The sequence below is a fragment of the Psammomys obesus genome, unplaced genomic scaffold, assembly GCF_907164565.1.
Source record: "Psammomys obesus unplaced genomic scaffold, mPsaObe1.curated_primary_1811, whole genome shotgun sequence".
In the NCBI taxonomy this organism is placed as follows: domain Eukaryota; kingdom Metazoa; phylum Chordata; class Mammalia; order Rodentia; family Muridae; genus Psammomys; species Psammomys obesus.
The window spans coordinates 4,245,408-4,264,325 of NW_026586463.1; the positions used below are offsets into that span (position 1 = coordinate 4,245,408).

At 38.8% G+C, this 18,918-nt stretch overlaps 1 protein-coding gene across 1 annotated transcript in view; it reads left to right on the forward strand.

Annotated features, from left to right (window-relative positions):
- The window catches only part of LOC129672424 (trifunctional nucleotide phosphoesterase protein YfkN-like), a 60,708-nt gene extending 43,822 nt beyond the window's left edge, over positions 1-16,886 (forward strand). The window contains exons 6-8 of the mRNA XM_055601875.1: positions 6,223-6,370; positions 7,388-7,574; positions 16,702-16,886. Coding sequence (XP_055457850.1) covers positions 6,223-6,370; positions 7,388-7,574; positions 16,702-16,886 — 520 coding nt within the window. The remainder of the gene's footprint in view (positions 1-6,222; positions 6,371-7,387; positions 7,575-16,701) is intronic.
- The last annotated feature ends 2,032 nt before the right edge of the window (positions 16,887-18,918 follow it).

The following is an 18,918-nucleotide window of genomic DNA, read 5'->3' on the forward strand; positions in this document are numbered from 1 at the left end:
CTATCTATCTATCTATCTATCTATCTATCTATCTATCTATCTATCTAAGGCAGGGTCCTTCATTGATCTGGAGTTCATTAGTTTGGTTAGTCAGTTAACTTCAGGGATGTAACTGTCTCATTCTCCAAGTACTAGAGTTACAGACACCTGCTGCTGCTATACCTGGATATATATATATCATATACCATATACCATATACCATATACCATATACCATATACCTGGAGAAGTCTGAGGATAGAATTTAGGTCCTGAAGAGTATGTGGCCTGAGCTACCTCCTCAGTTCCTGTTTCTCTGTTATATTTAAGTGCAGGTACTTTCTACTATTCCACTGGTTTAAAAAAAATGGTGTCATTGCTTGCCTGAGCATGTTTTTAATGGCTGCTTTATAGTTTTGAAAGTTTCACTATCTGTGTCATTTCAGCATTGGCTTCCTTTCCCCTTGAGCTTTGGTGTTTCCCTGGGTTTTCTTCTTTTCCTGAATAGTTTTGGATTTTCCTCTGGACATTTTGAATAGAATTTTGTGAGCCTCTGGTCCCACTTCAGTTTCCTAGTGAGTGTTAACAGTGTTGTTCAGTAGGCAGTAGCCTGCTCAGATTCAGGCTGCTGGTCCAGCCTTGCTCTGGGGGATGCTGGGTCTGTTTGTAGTATTATAGTTCTTAGCATCCTTCTTGGTGCTGCATGGTAGACAGTCTTTGATTCAGGCTGAGGTCTATCTGTGTTCACTTTTCAGAGTGATTCCTATGTTAATATTAATATAGGCAAAGGGGAGTGTTTGTTTTCAGAGCATACCCTGCTCTCTACCTTGAACTTTCCAGACTAGGGGCAGGGGCTTCCTGTCAATATATAATACAGACATTTTGGTTCCTTGCCCCTCTCCTCTCTTTCTTCCTCTTCCTCTCCTTTTCCCTCCCTCTCCCCTTCTTCCCCTCTCTCTGAACAGCTAAGAGCTCCTTCCAATAAAGCTGCATTTATAATTAACTTCATCTTGCAAATATCTCACTCCAGCATTTCAGTCAGGGGCCATAGTTCATAAGTTATAAACTTATAAATTTATGGGTTCACGTTCTTGAGTTTTTTATCACAGCCAATATGTCTCAAGATTTCTGTGTCCTTGGGGATCATCTTTTCAGTCATATAGATGGAAAGAAAGACTTTAGTTACCATGCACTTCAATGGCCTTATTCAAGTACCCCATGATAAGTGTTTAGCTGAGTTGACAATCAGAGAGAACAAGTTCACTTTCATTGCTGGTTCTTAAAGTACCTGTTGCTGCCACCATCACATTGCACCGGGGCTGAATGTGGGGGATGAGGCCCTTCTTTCAGTTTTGGTGGTTACCTTTCCTTTCTTGGCACCCAGAACTAGAGGACCTTTGAAGTTTTCCACCTGGATGCTCCTTAGTGAATCTGTCATGATGGTAGCTGGTGGACTTTTAAAAATTTAGTAAACGTACTGCTAGCTCAGTGATATCTTTTTTTATTATATATATATATAAATTTTTTTACACTTTATTCACGTTGTATCCCCCCATAAGTCCCTCCCTCCTCCCCTCCTGGTCCCACCCTCCCTACCCCTTCTTCATGCATGCCCCTCCCCAAGTCCACTGATAGGGGAGGTCCTCCTCTCCTTCCTTCTGATCTTAGTCTATCAGATCACATCAGGAGTGGCTGCATTGTCATCTTCTGTGGCTTGGTAAGACTGCTCTCTCCTCAGGGGGAGGTGATCAAAGAGCAGGCATATCAGATTGTGTCAGAGGAAGTCCCTCTTCCCGTTACTATGTAACCCACTTGGACACTAAATTGCCATGGATTACATCTGCACAGGGGTTCTAGGTTATCTCCATGCCTGGTACTTGGTTGGAGTATGGGTCTCTGGGAAGACCCCTGTGTTCAAATCTTCTAGTTCTGTTGCTCTCCTTAAGGGGTTCCTGTCCTCTCTATAACCTGTAAGAAGTAGGAAATACACTTCTTACATAAGATTCCATGCACTCTACCCAACAGTTTGTCATAAAGTCTCAGCCTCTTTGATAGTCTGCAGGGCAGAGCCTTTCAGAGGCCCTCTGTGGCAGGTTCCTAGGTTGTTTCCTGCTTTCTTCTTAAATTCTCATTCTTTTCTGGACCCGCATATGACAATTTCACTTTTCAGAAGCCTCACTTATTATCCCATTCACCCTGCCCAGAAGTGATGGACTTAATGGTGTTGGTGGGTACAGCACTCTTAGGACCCACAATAGGGTTGCAAACTGTGATTGTGTAAACATCGTTAATGAACCTAAAATTGTTTAGACTTTCCTTCTCTCCCTTCTTCCCTCCTTTCCTCCATTTCTTTATTCTCCCTGCCATCCTCTCTTCTTGTTTCCTCCTGTCCCTTATTTTCTTCTTTCTCCTTTCTTTCCCGCCTGTTTGCCTCTTAAATTGGTGGAAGATAGAGAAGAATGTTTGGTTTTGTTTCTAATTCTTTGATATCTTATCAAACCTGCATTATTCCTTTTCATTGTTGGTCTTTATTTAGCCAAACCTGCTTCTTGTCAACATCTGTTATAATTACTGATTATAATATCATCAGCTATGGCCCACTACTATGAGGTTTTAATTTTAAAATCTTTCTTTTATGTCTACTAATCACTTTGCTCTGATTTTATGGAAATTAATTTACTTTTTATTTTCTGCTCGTGAAACCATGTGGCTTTTTTTTCTTCTCATTTTCATTGTGTTGTTTCTGTGGTTTGGCAGAGTGTGTATGTAGGTGTCAATAAGATTATATTAGTGATTTAGAAGCATATTGGAAGCCTAAGGTGTTTGTTTTTCAACTAAAAGTTTCTTTTTTATCAATTGAGCTATCCAGACCTTCTGAAGTTTCTTTTTTAAAATGTTCATAGCAGCTTTATTCTTTTTTTAAATTTATTTTTATAATGTATTCACCTTATATCCCGACGGTAACCCCTTCCCTCACCTCTTTCCTGTCCCACCCTCCCTCTTCCCCCTTTTCCCCTCCCCTAGTCCACAGAGATGGGGAGACCTCCTCTCCTACCATCTGACCCTGGCCTATCAAGTCTCATCAGGAAGGTCAGCATCTTCTTCCTCTGTGGCCTGGCAAAGCCACCCCACCAGGCGGAAGTAATCAAAGAGGCAGGCAATAAAGTCCATGTCAGAGACAGCTCCTGCTCCCTTACTAGCATAGTATTTTAAAATGTAGTATAGAACATAATTATGAATTATTTATGTTCAGTTACTAGCGCACCTACATGGAGACTGAGCTGCCTATTGGCTACATCTGAGCAGGGCATCTAAGTTCTATCCACACATGGTCCTTAGTTGGTGCATTAGTTTCTGCAGGCAGCCCCTGGACACAGATTTGTTGGCTTTGTTGTGGAGCTCCTGTCCCCTCCAAGTCTTTACAACCCCCCACTGATCCATAAGACTCCCAGCACTCTGCCCAAAGTTTTCTGTGAGATTTAGCATCTGCTTTGATCCATTGCTGGGTGGAGTCTTTTAGAAAACATCTATGGTAGGCTCCCATCCTGTTCCCACTCTTCACTCCTTCCTGTGTCTATTCTATTTGCCCTTCTGAATGAGAATTAAGCATCATCCTCCTTTAGGTCTGTGGATTGTAGTATGGCTTTCCTGTATTATGTGGCTAACATAAGTGAGTATACCATGTGTATCTTTCTGATTCTAGGTTACCTCACTCAGGATGATCTTTTCTAGTTCCATCCATTTGCTGCAAATTGCATGATTTCCTTCTTTTTAATAATAGTATACCATTGTGTAAATGTACCATGATTTCTGTATACATTCTTTGGTTGAGGGGCATGAAGGTTGTTTCCAGAGTTGGGCTATTATGGATAAAGCGGCTATGAACATAGTTGAGCAAATGTGCTTGTTTTATGGACATATGGACGTACAATGGAACATCTTTTGGGTATATGCCCAGCAGTGGTATGGTGGGGTCTTGAGGTAGCACTATTCCCAATTGTCTGAGAAAGTGCCAGATTGATTTCCAAAGTGGTTGTACAAGTTTGCACTCCCACCAGCAATGGAGAAGTGTTCCCTTTCTCCACATTCTTGCCAGCATGTGCTGTCACTTGAGTTTTTGATCTTAGCCATTTTAATGGATGTAAGATGGAATCTCAGGGTCGTTTTGATTTGCTTTTTCCTGATGACTAAGGAGGTTGAGCATTTCTTTAAATGTTTCTGCACCATTCAATATTGTTCTGTTGTGAATTCTTTGTTTAGCTCTGTACCCTGTTTTTAATTGGATCATTGTTTGTTGGATTTTAATTTCTTGGGTTCTTTATATTTTTTAGATATTATCCCTGTCAGATGTAGGGTTGGTAAAGATTTTTTTCCACAACAGTTTCTTTAACTGAACATAAATAATTCATAATTATGTTCTATACTACATTTTAAAATACTATGGTTGAGGAATTGCAAACCATATAAATATATTGTTATAGCAGGTTTATACCTATGTTTTTTTTTAATTCTTTGTTTAGCAAGTTTCCACTACATCAAAGGTCAGAAAGAGGCATATTATGGAATTTCCTTCTAACCATAATTCTAGTCCTAACAAGGCTATACTGAGTATTAATTGTGCTAATTCAGCATATCATTTTATGATCGACATGATAACTGCATAGAACTTGGTACATATTGGTGCCCCAAAACAGGCCAGAGGGTGCTGCTTCTGCCTTTTCTTCTTCTGTTTGATTTCTTTTTTTCCTCCCAATCTCACCTTCCCTCCTTTTTCTCCCCCTATGCCCCTCCCCTAGTCCACTGATAGGGGAAGTCCTCCTCTCCTTCTATTTGACCCTAGCCTATCAGGTCTCATCATGACTAGTTGCATTGCCCTCCTCTGTGGCCTGGCAAGGCTGCACCCCCCCCCCCCCCACCTCCTCAGGGGTAAGTGATCAGAGAGCCTGTCACTGAGTTCATCCTCTGTTCCCCTTACTAGGGACTCCACTTGGATATTGAGTCTATGGGCTACATCTGAGCTGGGGTTTTAGGTCCTTTCCATGCATTGTCCTTGGTTGGGGTATCAGTCTCTTCAGGGCTCCCAGGGCTCAGTTTTTTTTTTTTTTTGTTTGTTTGTTTGTTTTGGCTCTGTTGGTCTCTCTTCGTAGCTCCTGTCCTCTCCAAGTCTTTCTATCTCCTTCTTCTTTCATAAAATTCCATGACCTCTGCCCAAGCTTCTTAGTATGATACCTAAAAGAAAGGATAGATGCAGCAGGAGAGAGAAAGCAGATGTAGACCAGGGCAGGGAGGAGGCCTGAAGGTCACCAGTGTTACCTCCAAGTTATCAGAGAGCTGAAGGGAGCAGTGGGGACAGTTGCGGGAAAAAGTACTGGAGAGTTGCTTAGCTTTACCCTTGGGGCAGGGCTTGCTTCCCCCAGTATCTGTTTTCCTGGGAAATGCTCTCACAGCCAGGGCTTACCTTCTCTTAATTATCTGTCTGGGTGAATCATTTGTTTCCTACTATAAGCATTTTGTAAGCTAGACAACAGTGTTCTTCACTTGATCTTAGCCCCTAAGACTGATACATAATAGATGACAATAGTCCCAATGGCAGATTTGTATTAGAACAATCTTGTTAGCCTCATATATTTAAGAACATTTTAGCACTGAGTTATAGCTCTCTCCCTGCCCCATTTTTTATTTTGAGCCAAGACCTCACCAAGTTTCCCAGAATGACCTCAGATTCACTTGTAATCCATGCTGGTCTTGAATTTATGATCCCCTTGCCTCACTCTCTCAAATAGACAGGATTACAGGTCGGTGTTACCAAGCCCGACTAGTCATTTCTTAGCATTGGCATAATAGTATGTATTCATAGGAGTCAGGTGTTTCTAAAGTTTACTAGAGGCTGTAGTTAGAATTTTAAAGAAACATTTACTTGTCTATTTTATCATTGTATTTCTTAAGTAACTAAGGATGGAAATTGGGCAACAATCTCACAGTACTTCCAAGTTGTAGGAGAATAGAAATTTTTTAGTTTCTCTTTGCATACAAGGAAATAAGGATAGAATTACTTAGAGTTGCTTTTATTGTTTGACCTTTTGAAACCAAAGGCCACTTGACATGTTCTGTTCAGATGCACACAGCTTGTGTGTATCTTACCTGTCACATAGCATAAAGAGAGATGGTAACTTAAGTTCTGGCATTCTCTCACTTGTAGTCAGGATTTTGTAGAATTACATGACAAGTTACTTTTACTGTTAAGGTTTCCTCAAGTTGCTGGGATAGAATTCGGATTTGATCCAGATGCAGAACCAGGACACCGAGTCATAAGAGACACTGTGAAAGTGCAAGGACAGTACCTGCGGAAAAAGCAAGTCTATCTTCTGGCCATTAAGGAGTACATTGCAAATGTGAGATTAGTTTCTTTTGAAATGTTTTAAGCAAATTCATTGTTTGATGCTAATAAACATGCTCATGTCCACATACATTTAAGTTTCCTTTGATGATTTCAGACCCTCAGAAAATAATGAATGTTTCCATTGTGTTTTTATGCTTCATGAATTGAATTAAATTTATCTCACGGTATATAAGCATGATTACATTTAAAAATTCATATTCACAGACCATCTAAAATCCATGCATACCAATTCTGTTCCCTAAATGACTAGCAAATGTAGCCAGAAATGTGTAGCCTAAAGTGCTGTCATGGATTGCTAAATTCAAATTTAGTAATAAATATTCCTAAAACATTTAATATTTCTATCTCAGACATATTTTAATTACTTATATCATAGTTTGTCGCTTATAATGAAATTTAGATGATGGAATTTTAAGGACTTCACATATGAATTCAGTGTGTTCGTCTCTATTTGATCCCAAGTACCAAGTGCAACGAACTTGTAAGATGCATAGTGAGTTCCAGATCAGAGCCAGTGCCTGTGGCACACACCTTCAGTTCCAGCTCTCGGGAGGCAGAGGCAGGCAGATCTCTGAGTTCAAGGGCAGCCTAGTCTTCAGAGTGAGTTCTAGGACAGCCAGGACTACACAGAGAAACCCTGTCTTAAAAAAAAGTTTCAGATTAAAGAAAAAGTTTCTTAACGAAAAAGTTGCAGATTAAGTTCTTCAGTATTATTCTAAATACTCCCTTTAGGTTAACTTGATTTCTTTCACACCGACTTGAGAGATTGTAGATGGCCTATTCTCACGGCAGTTTAACAGTAGAGCCAGGACACCATGATCACAGCCATCATTTCTAGATTTATGGATTAGGACAATAATTTAAAGTATATTAACTTAGATTTAAGAAAATAATGTTTTTATGCACAAAGCTAAGGAATTACTTTAAATATTGAAGTGAATTTAAAATATGTATTTGATATATTTATTATTTCTGGTTTAGAAGACTGAATTTTGTTTTTGTATTTCAGGGGAAAGATGGTTACAGTATGTTTAAAAATTGCCCTCGATTGTTTGACACTGAAACGGCACAGGTGCTATCTACAGTCGTCATGAATCACTTCGAATCAATAAAAATTGTGCAAGGAAAGAAGAAGTGTGTTTCAGGCCATAGAATGAGTTTGATTACGACAACAAACAAGTCACCATCAAAAACAGGTGATAGTATGTTTCATGTACTGCTTTTTGAGTAAAATTTTCTTAGACTCTGGTCTTTAGATGGGCATTCTGGTATCTGAGGATATGTGAAGAAAATAAAGGCTGATTTTTATTTTTCCAAGGTAAAAAGACAGATGCAAGGGACTACAGTTACAAAGAAGAAACTGGCATCCAAAGCTATGGAGAACAGACATGGTCTAGGAAATCCTATCCTTTTCAGGTTTTTCTGCTTCACAATCTTCAGCTACTTTTGCAGCATTTATGTCACAATATAATGGAAATTATAACTTGTCAAATTAGCTTACTTCTGTCCAATTAAACATTTTGTCTTGTCTTGTTAAACACTGTACTTTGGCATATAGATCACCATTTATTGATTGAGTTTAGGAGCTTAATTCTTTTTATAAGGTCACTTTAACAACAATCCAAGGCAAATCTTATCGAACTATAATTCGTTTTATAATTGGATGATTCTTTGATAAATAATTACATTCCTAAATATATCCAAGTTCTAAAAGTTATGATTATACTTCTTAGAAGTAAATTTAATTATTTCTTTGAACTTTTATTTATGTTTTTAAATTCAAATTTGTTTTTTTATAATTTATTAACTTTACATCCTCCTCTCCTCTCCCTCTCTTATCTCTCCCTGTTCTCTCTGCTCTCCCCCTAGACCTCAGAAAGGGGAGACATCCTCTCTTACCATATGGCCCCAGCCTATCAAGTCTCATTAGGACTGCCTGTATGCTCTTCCTCTGTGGTCTGTCAAGACCACACCACTAGGGGAAAGTGATCAAAAAGCAGGCAATAAAGCCCATGTCAGAGACACCCTATTTCCCTTACTAGGGAACCTGCATGAAGATTGAGCTGCCTATTGGCTACATCTGAACAGGGGGTCTAGGTCACCCCATGCATGGTCCTTGGTTGGTGCATCAATTTCTTCAGGACCCCCTGGGCCCAGATTTGTTGGTTCTGTTGGCCTCCTTGTGGAGCTTTTGTTCCCTCCAGGTCCTTCTGCCACTCCTTTCTTCCATAAGACTTCCTGTGCTATACCGAAAGATTGGCTGTGAGTCTTAGATCTGCTTTGATCCCATGCTTGGTGGAGTCTTTCAGAGGACATCTATGGTTGGCTTCTGTCCTGTTTCCTCTCTTCAACTGCTTTTGGTGTATATTCTGCCCTTCTGGATGAAAGTTAAGCATCCTCCCTAGGCTCCTCCTTATTATTTAGCCTCTTTAGGTCTGTGGATTGTGGTATGGTTATCCTGTATTATATGGTTAATATCTGCTTATAAGTGAGTATTTACCATGTGTGTCTTTCTGGTTCTAGGTTACCTCACTCAGGATGATCTTTTCTAGTTCCATCCATTTGCTGCAAATTGCATGATTTCCTTCTTTTTAATAGTAGTATACTAAATGTACCATGATTTCTGTATACATTCTTTGGTTGAGGGCATGAAGGTTGTTTCCAGAGTCGGGCTGTTATGGATAAAGCGACTATGAACATAGTTGAGCAAATGTGCTTGTGGTATAGACATATGGACATAGGGTGGAACATCTTTTGGGTATATGCCCAGTAGCGGTATGGCAGGGTCTTGAGGTAGCACTATTCCCAATTGTCTGAGAAAGTGCCAAATTGATTCCAAAGTGGTTGTACAAGTTTGCACTCCCACCAGCAATGGAGAAGTGTTCCCTTTCTCCAAATCCTTGCCAGCATGTGCTGTCACTTGAGTTTTTGATCTTAGCCATTCTGATGGGAATAAGGTGAAATCTCAGGGTCGTTTTGATTTGCATTTTTCTGAAGACTAAGGAGGTTGAACATTTCTTTAAATGTTTCTGCACCATTCAGTATTGCTCTGTTGAGGATCCTCTGATTAGCTCTGTGCTGCATTTTTATTTTTACTTGAATTTTTATTTTTTATATTAATTACAGTTTATTCACTTTGTATCCCAGCTGTGGCCCCCTCCCTCATTCACTCCCAAACCCATTCCCCCTCCCACATTTTCTCCCCTGCCCTTCTCCAAGTCCACTATAGGGGAGGTCCCCCTCCCCTTCCATCTGACCCTAGCTTATCAGGTCTCATCAGGACTGGCTACATTGTCCTCCTCTGTGACCTGGCAAGGCTGCTCCCCCATCAGGGGTGGGAGGGTAGGGGGTGGTCAGGACTGGGAAACGATCTTCACCAACCCTGTATCTGACAGAGGGCTAATATCCAAAATATATAAAGAACTCAAGAAGTTAAAAAGCATCAAATCAATTAATCTAATTAAAAAATAGGGTACAGAGCTAAACAGAGAATTCTCTGTAGAGGAATATAAAGTGGCAGAGAAACACTCAAAGAAATGTTCAATGTCCTTAGTCATCAGGGAAATGCAAATCAAAGTGACCCTGAAATTTCACCTTACACCCATTAGAATGACTAAGATCAAAAACTCAAGTGCCAACACATGCTGGGGAGGATGTGGAAAAAGGAGAACCCTCCTCCACTGCTGGTGGGAATCTAAACTTGTACAAACACTTTCGAAATCAGTCTGGCACTTTCTCAGACAATTAGGAATAGTGCTTTCTCAAAATCCAGATATACTACTCCTAGGCATATATGCTCAAAATATGCTCAAGTACACCACAAGGACATTTGTTCAATCATGTTTGTAGCTGCTTTATTCGTAATAGCCAGAACGTGGAAACAACCCAGATGTTCCTCAATGGAGGAATGGATATAGAAATTGTGGTACATTTACACAATGGAATACTACTCAGCAACTAAAAACAAGGAAATCATGAAATTTGTAGACAATTGGTGGGAACTAGAAAAGATCATCCTGAGTGAGGTAATCCAGAAGCAGAAAGATACACATGGTATATACTCACTTATAAGTGGATAGTAGACATATAATATAGGACATACATACAAAAATCTGTACACCTAAAGAAGGTAATCAAGAAGGAGGACCCTGGGTAGGATGATCAATCCTCACTCTGAACGACAAACGGGATAGACATTGGAAGGAGAAAACAGGAAACAGGACAGGAACCTACCAGAGAGGGCCTCTGAAAGACTCTATCCAACAGTGTATCAAATCAGATACTGAGACTCTTAACCAAACTTTGGGCAGAGTGCAGGGAATCTTATGAAAGAAGGGGGAGATAGTAAGACCTGGAGAGGGCAGGTGCTCCACAAGGAGAGCAATAGTACCAAAATACCTGGACATAGATGTCTTTTCTGAGACTGATACCCCAACCAAGGACCATTCATGGATATAACCTAGAACCCCTGCTCAGATGTAGCCCATGGCAGCTCAGTATCCAAGTAGGTTCCCTAGTAAGAGGAATAGGGACTGTCTCTGTACTACATTTTAAAAATTGGATTATTTTGTTTGTTGGATTTTAATTTCTTGAGTTCTTATATATTTTGGATATTAACCCTCTGTCAGATGTAGTCTTGGTGGAGATCTTTTTCTAATCTGTAGGATGGCATTTTGTTTTGTTGACAGTGTCCTTTGTCTTACATAAGAAGCTGTTCATTTTTGTGAGTTTCTATTTAATTGTTGATCTTACAGCTTGATCTACTGATGTTCTGTTCAAGAAGTTGACTCCTGTGTCAATGAGTTCAAGGCTCTTCCCTACTTTTTCTTCTAGCAGATTTAGTGTGTCTAGTTTTATGTTGAAATCGTTGATCCATTTGGACTTTAGCTTAGTGCAGGGTGATAAATATGGATCTATTTGTATTTTGTTACACATAAATATCCAGTTAGACCAGCACCATTTGTTGAAGATCCTATCTTTTTTCCATTGTATGGTTTTGCTGCTTTGTCAAAAATCAATTGTCAGTAGGTGTGTGGGTTTATTTCTGGATCTTTGATTTGTATGATCCACCAGTCTCTTTCTATGCCAGTACCATGCAATTATTTTTTATTTCTGTAGTTCTATAGTATAGCTTGAGATAAGAGAGGGAGATACCTCTAGACGACTTTTTATTGTACAGGACTGTTTTAGATATTCTTTAGTTCTGTTTTGTTTTTCCATATGAAGTTGATAATTGTTCTTTCAAGGTCTATGAAAATTGTATTGGTATTTTGATGGGGATTTCATTGAATCTGTAGATTGCTTTTGGTAAGATGGCCATTTCACTATGTTTACCCTACTGATTCATGAACATGGGAGATCTTTCCATCTTCTTCAATTTCTTTCTTCAGAGACTTGAAGTTTTTCTCATACAAGTCTTTCACTTGCTTGGTTAGAGTTATACCAAGATACTTTATGTTTTCTGTGGCTATTGTGAAGAGTCTTTTTTAAAATTTCATTCTCAGCTCATTTGTCTTTTATATACAGGAGGGCTACTGATTTTTTTAAAGTTAATTCTGTATCCAGCCACTTTGATGAAGCAGTAGGATGGTAGAATTTTTGGGGTCACTTTGTATACTATCATATCATGTGGGAATAGTGGTACTTTGACTTCTTCCTTTCTAATTTGTATCCCCTTTTAATTTCTCTATTGCTCTAGCTAGTATTTCAAGTACTATATTGAAGAAATATGGAGAGAGTGGGCAGCCTTGCCTTATCCCTTATTCCAGTGGGATCAATTTAAGTTTCTCTGCATTTGGTTTGATGTTAGTATAGGCTTGCTGTATATTGCCTTTACTATGTTTAGGTATGTGCCTTGTATCTATGATCTCTCCAAAACTTTAAACCTGAACAAGTGGTGGATTTTGTCAAATGCTTTTTTGTCATCTAAGGAGATGACAATTAGGTTTTTTTTCCATTCAGTTTATATGGTGTATTACATTGATGGATTTTCATATATTGAACCACCCCTGCATGCCTGGGATGAAGCCTACTTGGCCATGGTGAATGATATTTTTGATGTGTTCAAGGATTTGGTTTGAGAGCATTTTATTGAGTACTTTTACAACAGTGTTCATAAGAGAATTTGGTCTGAAATTCTCTTCTTTATTGGTCTTTGTGTTGTTTAGGTGACAGTGGCTTTATAGAATGAGTTTGGTAATATTCTTTCCATTTCTATTTTGTTGAATAGTTTGATGAATATTGGTATTAGCTCATTTTTGAAGGTCTGGTAGAATTCTGCACTGAACCCATCTGGCCCTGGGTGGTTTTTTTTTGTTTGTTTTTTTTTTAGGGGGGCCGGGGTGAGACTTGATGACTGCTTCTATTTCCTTAGGGGATATAGGACTATTTAATTTATTTACCTGATCTTGATTCGATTTTGGTAACTGGAATCTATCAAGAAAATTATCCATTTCATTTACATTTTCAAATTTTGTGGCACATAGGCTTTTGAAGTAAGACCTAATGATTCTTTGGATTTCCTCAGTATCTGTTTTTATGTCTCTCTTTTCATTTTTGATTTTGTTGATTTGGATAGTGTCTCTCTGCCATTTAGTTTGTCTAAGGGTTTGTTTATCTTGTTGAGTTTCTAAATGAAGCAGCTCTTGGTTTTGTTAATTCTTTGAATTGTTCTCTTTGTTTTTAATTTATTGATTTCAGCCCTGAGTTTGATTTTTTTCCAGCCATCTACTCTTCTTGTGAGTGTCTGCCTTTTTTTTTTTAATCCCCTAGGGCTTTTAGATGTGCTATTAAATTGCTTTTTTGAGATGTCCAATCTCTTTATGAAGGCACTTATTGCTATGAACTTTCCTCTTAGAACTGCTTTCATTGTGTCTCATAAGTTTGGTTATGTTGTACCTTATTTTCATTGAATTTTAGGAAGTCTTTAATTTCTTTCTTTATTTCTTCTCTGACATATTTCTTACTGAGTAGAAAGTTATTAAGTTTCCATGTGTAGTTTTCTTGTTATTTTTGTTTTTGAGGTCCAGCTTTATTTTAGTTCGTGGTGCTCTGATAGGATACAAGGTGTTATTTCAGTCCTCTTGTATCTGTTGAGGCTTGCCTTGTGCCCAGTTATATGGTCAATTTTGGAAAGGGTTCCACAAGGTTCTTAGAGGAGGGTATATTCTTTTGTGTTTGGGTGAAAAGTTCTGTAGATGTCTGTTAGGACCATTTGCTTCATGACATCTGTTCGTGTCCTTATGTCTTGGTTTACTTGCTCTTTCATTGACCTTTCCGTTGGTGAGAGTGGGTTGTTAAAGTCTTCCACTATTAATGTGTGGAGATCATTGTGTAGTTTAAGCTTTATTGTTTCCTTTACAATGTGGGTGTCCTTGTATTTGTGGCATAGGTGTTTAGAATTTAGATGTCATCTTGGAGTTTTCCTTTGATGAGCATGAAGTAGAGTTCCTCATCTCTTTTTATTAATTTTGGTTGAAAGTCTTTTATTAGATATTAGAATGGCTACTCCAGCTTACTTCTTGGGTCTGTTTGCTTGGAAAACCTTCTTCTATCCCTTTACTGTCAGGCAATGTATATCTGTGGCTGAGGTGTTTTTAGTATGCAGCAGAATGTTGGGTCTTTTTTATGTATCCATTCTGTTTGTCCATGTCTTTTTATTGGAGAGTTGAGTCCATTGGTGTTGAGAGATTAATGACCAATGACTGTTAGTTATTTTTATTTTGGTGTTGGTTGTGATAGTATGTTTGTATGCTTGTCTACTTTTGGTTTTGTTGTAATGAAGTTACTTATATCCCGTTTTTTTTTTTTTTTTTTTTTTTTGGAGGGGGGTAGTTAACTCCTTTGGGTGGGAGTTTTCTATTATCTTCTGTAATGCTTGGTTTGTGCATAGATAGTGTTTAAATTTGGTTTTGTCATGAATATCTTGTTTTCTCCATCTATGGTGATTGAAAGTTTTGCTGGGTATAGTAGCCTGGCCTGGTATCTGTGGTTTCTTAGGATTTGCAAGATGTCTGCCCAAGTCCTTCTGGCTTTTATGGTCTCTACTTAAAGATTAGGTGTGATTCAGACAGGTTTGCCATTATACCATTATATGTTACTTGGCCTTTTTCCCTTGAAGCTTTTAATACTTTTTCTTTGTTCTGTACATTTGGTGTTTTTTTTTTTTATTATTATGTAGTGAGATGATATTCTTTTCTGGTCTAATCTATTTGGTGTTCTGTAGGCCTCTTGTATCCTGATAGGCATCTCTTTCTTTAGATTGGGGAAATTTTCTTCTATGATTTTATTGAAAATTTCTGCTGGGCCTTGGAGCTGGGAATCTTCTCTTTCCTGTATTCCTATCATTCTTAGGTTTCACCTCTTTATGTTGTCCTTGATTTCCTGGATGTTTTATGTCAGGAATTTTTTAGATTTTAAATTTTCTTTGATTGATTTCTTCCATTGTATCTTCTACACCTGAGAGTCTTTCCTCCATCTCTTGTATTCTATTGTTGATGCTTATCACTATAGTTCCTGTTTTCTTCAAGGTCTATCTTTTTAGGATTTATTCAGTTTGTGCTTTTTAAAAATTGTTTCCATCTTCAGATCTTGAACTGTTTTATTGATTTCTTTCACCTGTTTTTTTATGTTTGCCTGTATTTCTTTGAGTGACTTATTAATTTCCTCTCTTAATGGCTCAATCTGTTTGACTGTATCTTTCTGTATTTCTTTATAGATTTTGTTTCCTCTGATATCATCTTCATAAGCATATCTTTAAGGTCATTTTCTTGGGTCAGTTTCTAGGGTATCCAGGGCTGGTTGCTTTGGGATAACTGGGTTCTGGAGATGTCATATTGCCTGGGCTTTCGTTGATTGTGTTTTTACACTGGCCTCTACCCATCTGGTTGTCTCTGGCATTGGCTGATAGTTTTTGGTGCCCACTGGAGTCCTGGGGAAGGGAAGTGCATGAAAAGCCCTGAGCAGGAAGCTGGATGTTCCCGTAGGAACCCTCCTCAGATTGGTGGGTATGATCTTAGACTGGCAGATGGTTCTCAGGGAATTGCCAGGGCTCTCCGTAGGTGTATGATCCTATGGACTAACTGGCCTTCTCAGCAGCCCAGGGACTCTCCTCTTACCAGGGAAAGTCACAGAAACAGCTGCCCTGCCACTGATTTTTTGCTCTCAGATTAATGAGCTGCAGCTGCCCAGAACTGTTGGCTGGGCACAGCCTTCTTAAAGAACCAGTGAGCCCAGAGGTTTAGTTGGTCTCCCTACAGAGACAGGTTGAGCTTTGGATTGGTCTCTGGGGTTGCTCCCATGGCTCCTGGGAGGTCAGGAGGGTCGGGAGGCCTGAGGCTGGAGCAGCATGCCCTAGTACCCAGAAGGTTTTCACTGTCCAGTGAGTGAAGCACACTGGACACTGGAGACCAATTGCTGGCGGGAACTGAGGAACTTTTCCAGGGGTTAGCTGAGTGACCTGAGGCCAGGCCCACTTGTTTCCCTCACCGGGGGGTTTCCTCTCACTGGAAATCACAGTCACTGGTGTTTTGGAGCCCACAGTTCGGTCTGTAGGTCACTGTGCAATCACTGTTGTCCTCCTGATCAGACACAGTGTAAGATTGGCACTGTCACCCGGGATCTCTCCTGAATTATTATTTTTAACACAGGTGTTTTTTTTTCCTTTTAAATATACTGACAATACTTTTTCTCTAATTATTTTTCAAAAATGTAAAGTGGAAGACAAAATGACAACTGTCACATATGATCACCACTAAATGGTTCATCAGGCTGTCACACACACACAGTCCATATATTTAACAAAAACTAAAGAAGTATCATGAATTTGAGAGGGAGTAGTGTGATGAGAGTTTTTGCAAGGAAAAGAGAGAGGTAGAAATGATGTAAATATAGTACACATGTATAAAATTCTCAAAAATTAAAAATATAATAAATAAATCCACTTGGGGTAATATGTTGTAATACTTTAAAAAAGTTTAAAAAAGGACACATAAAATTGTATTATAAGTATCATGTGATATTTTCATGTGTGCATACACTGTATAATGTTCAAATCAAGGTAAGCATATTTATTTCCTCAAACATTTGTAATTTAAGTATACAATAGCTTATAGTAAAAATGAATTGATGCATTTTTGTCTATAGATTTCGTATGTTTAATGTACTTTTATTTGTGGGTAAATATTGATTGTGAAGGTGGAGAAACAGAATTTCGCTATTGTTTATAAATTTCACTTTGTGTTTTCTAGTAAAGCTTTAGTTATGATTTTAAAATATTTATTTTGGAGACCATGAATATTTTAACTGGTTTTACTGTATTTCTAGCCTTTGAGGAAGAATCAAGTGAACCATTAAGAGTAATTGCAGTGCCTGGCATAGAAGGAAGAATCTGCCATATTTCTCCAGAAATGAAAGAACATTTGCACCAACTTAGAACTGCAAGAAAGCAAGGCCTAAGAATGTTCCCCAACATTAGTGAAAATGCATATGAGAATTCTGATTCTGACTAAATGTTATAAAATTCGTATGTTTTGTTAGTGTCCAAGTGAATATGACCAATTTTAGCAGTGTTACCCATAGTAATAGAATCTTGATTGTTTGTGTCATCCAAGAATTGATGATAATTCTAGGGATATTGCTCTAAATGTTCTTTTCATTTAATTTTTATCGTCTTGTAACTTTTGACTTTTCATTGTGTTGTGCTAAAAACTGAAAACACTAAAAAACATTTCTAATTTAAGTATAAACAGTATAGTGTTTATTAAATGAATTCATGCTCTTCACAATATTTATTTGTATAGTAACCTTTTTCACTTAATATTGACTATTTTTCTGTCTAATTGATACACACACACACACACACACACACACACACACACACACATATATATTTGCTCTCACTACTGGTAATTATAATTCTTTCAACCTTGTTGGAATTCTGTGATACAGTACTTGTTAAAGTACTGAACTTTCACATCAATGACTGGAAAACATGGGCTTTCTGCGGAGTACTTGCCATTCTCATTCCTGCTAAAGCAGCCTTTCTTCCCAAAGTGAAATGGGAGGAGGTAGTAGCATAGTATTTACTAACAAACTGTATTATAGATTAGCTAAAGCCAGACTGGAACAAATTCATAATTGGTTTGTTATTAGTGAGCTGATTGGTGATACTTCCTAAATTTACCTTTTCTTTGACATTTTTTTAAAAATTATGTTTCTAAGTAAAAGGTTCCAGTCTTTAAGTCTTCCACAATTTTCTCAGTTAAGAGCTATGCCTAGTGTAACGAGGGCAAAATTGCCTCCTTCCCTTAATTTGTGGAAAGTGAAAGGTACACTGAGTTAGTATTTATATTAGTGAATAGTGGCAACCACAGAAGCTGTGCACAGGAACACAGCTAAGGTAAGTGGAAGTGTATCTAGGAGAAGGAACCGGAATTCAGCAGTGCAGCCTTCATTTCATTCTCCTTTCTTGTGAGCTTACTATATTCAGAAGTGGATTTGTGAACACATGTGATTCCTGATTTATCTCTGATAATAGAAGACAAGAGCAGAACAATTTCCTTCCAACAGCAATGTGTTAAATAATTTATCACACTTCAGTGACAGCATGCCCTGACAAAATCAGCTTAAGCAGGGAAGGGTTTATTTGGTCTTACGGTTCCAGTGGACAGTTCAACACAGCAGATGCGGCATGGTGGCAGGGGTTTGAGGTGGTTGTTTGTCACATGGCAGCTACAGTCAGGAGGAGGGGGAGAAGGTGAAGCTGCTCCTACCTCCCTTTCTCCTTTCTGTTTTGGAACTCCAGCCCATGGAATCATGCCACCCACATTGAGGGCAGGTCTTTCCACTTCAGTAATATGTTCTAGAAAATCCCTCGTAGACAAAGTAGGAGATTTGCTTCTGGGATGCTTTTAAATCCCAAGTAATTGACAAGTGAGATTAATCATCACAAGTCATTTTGATTTCACTTGAACAATAAGAAACCAAGCAAATTTCTGAAATTGAACCCACTACTATTATCCTGTGAAATGGTTATGATTAAACCAGCTCCTACTAAGTAATTCCTTTAAGACCACAGATTAGTGCATCTCTCAGCCTTCAACTGAGAAACTTCTTTTTGCAGTATATAATACTTACTACTGAACTGCACAAGCAGCCAATGTTCAGAGAGTAAGAGACCACAGAGTGCTCAGCCCTAAATGGGACATCACTTTCATGGCCCTTCCTCTCAAGGCTCAGGGATCTGTGGGAAGGATAGGAGGAAGGATGTGAGACAGATGCAGTGCAAGACTTCAGTGAAATGGTCTTTCCTGACATGATGGGTCAGTTGCACATGTGACCTCACTGAGGCTGTGACAGCGCAAGTCCTGGGCTAGAGCCATCCATCTAAAAGGCCAGCATGGATGGGGTTGGGGCTCACACATTCCCAGTGCTAAGGGAGGGACCACCAGCAACTGATGGCTTCTGGGGAAGGAACAGTCAGTTTCCTTCAGTTCAGGCCCCAAGCAGTGGGGCCCCACAAAGTACACGGCCCTGCACTCA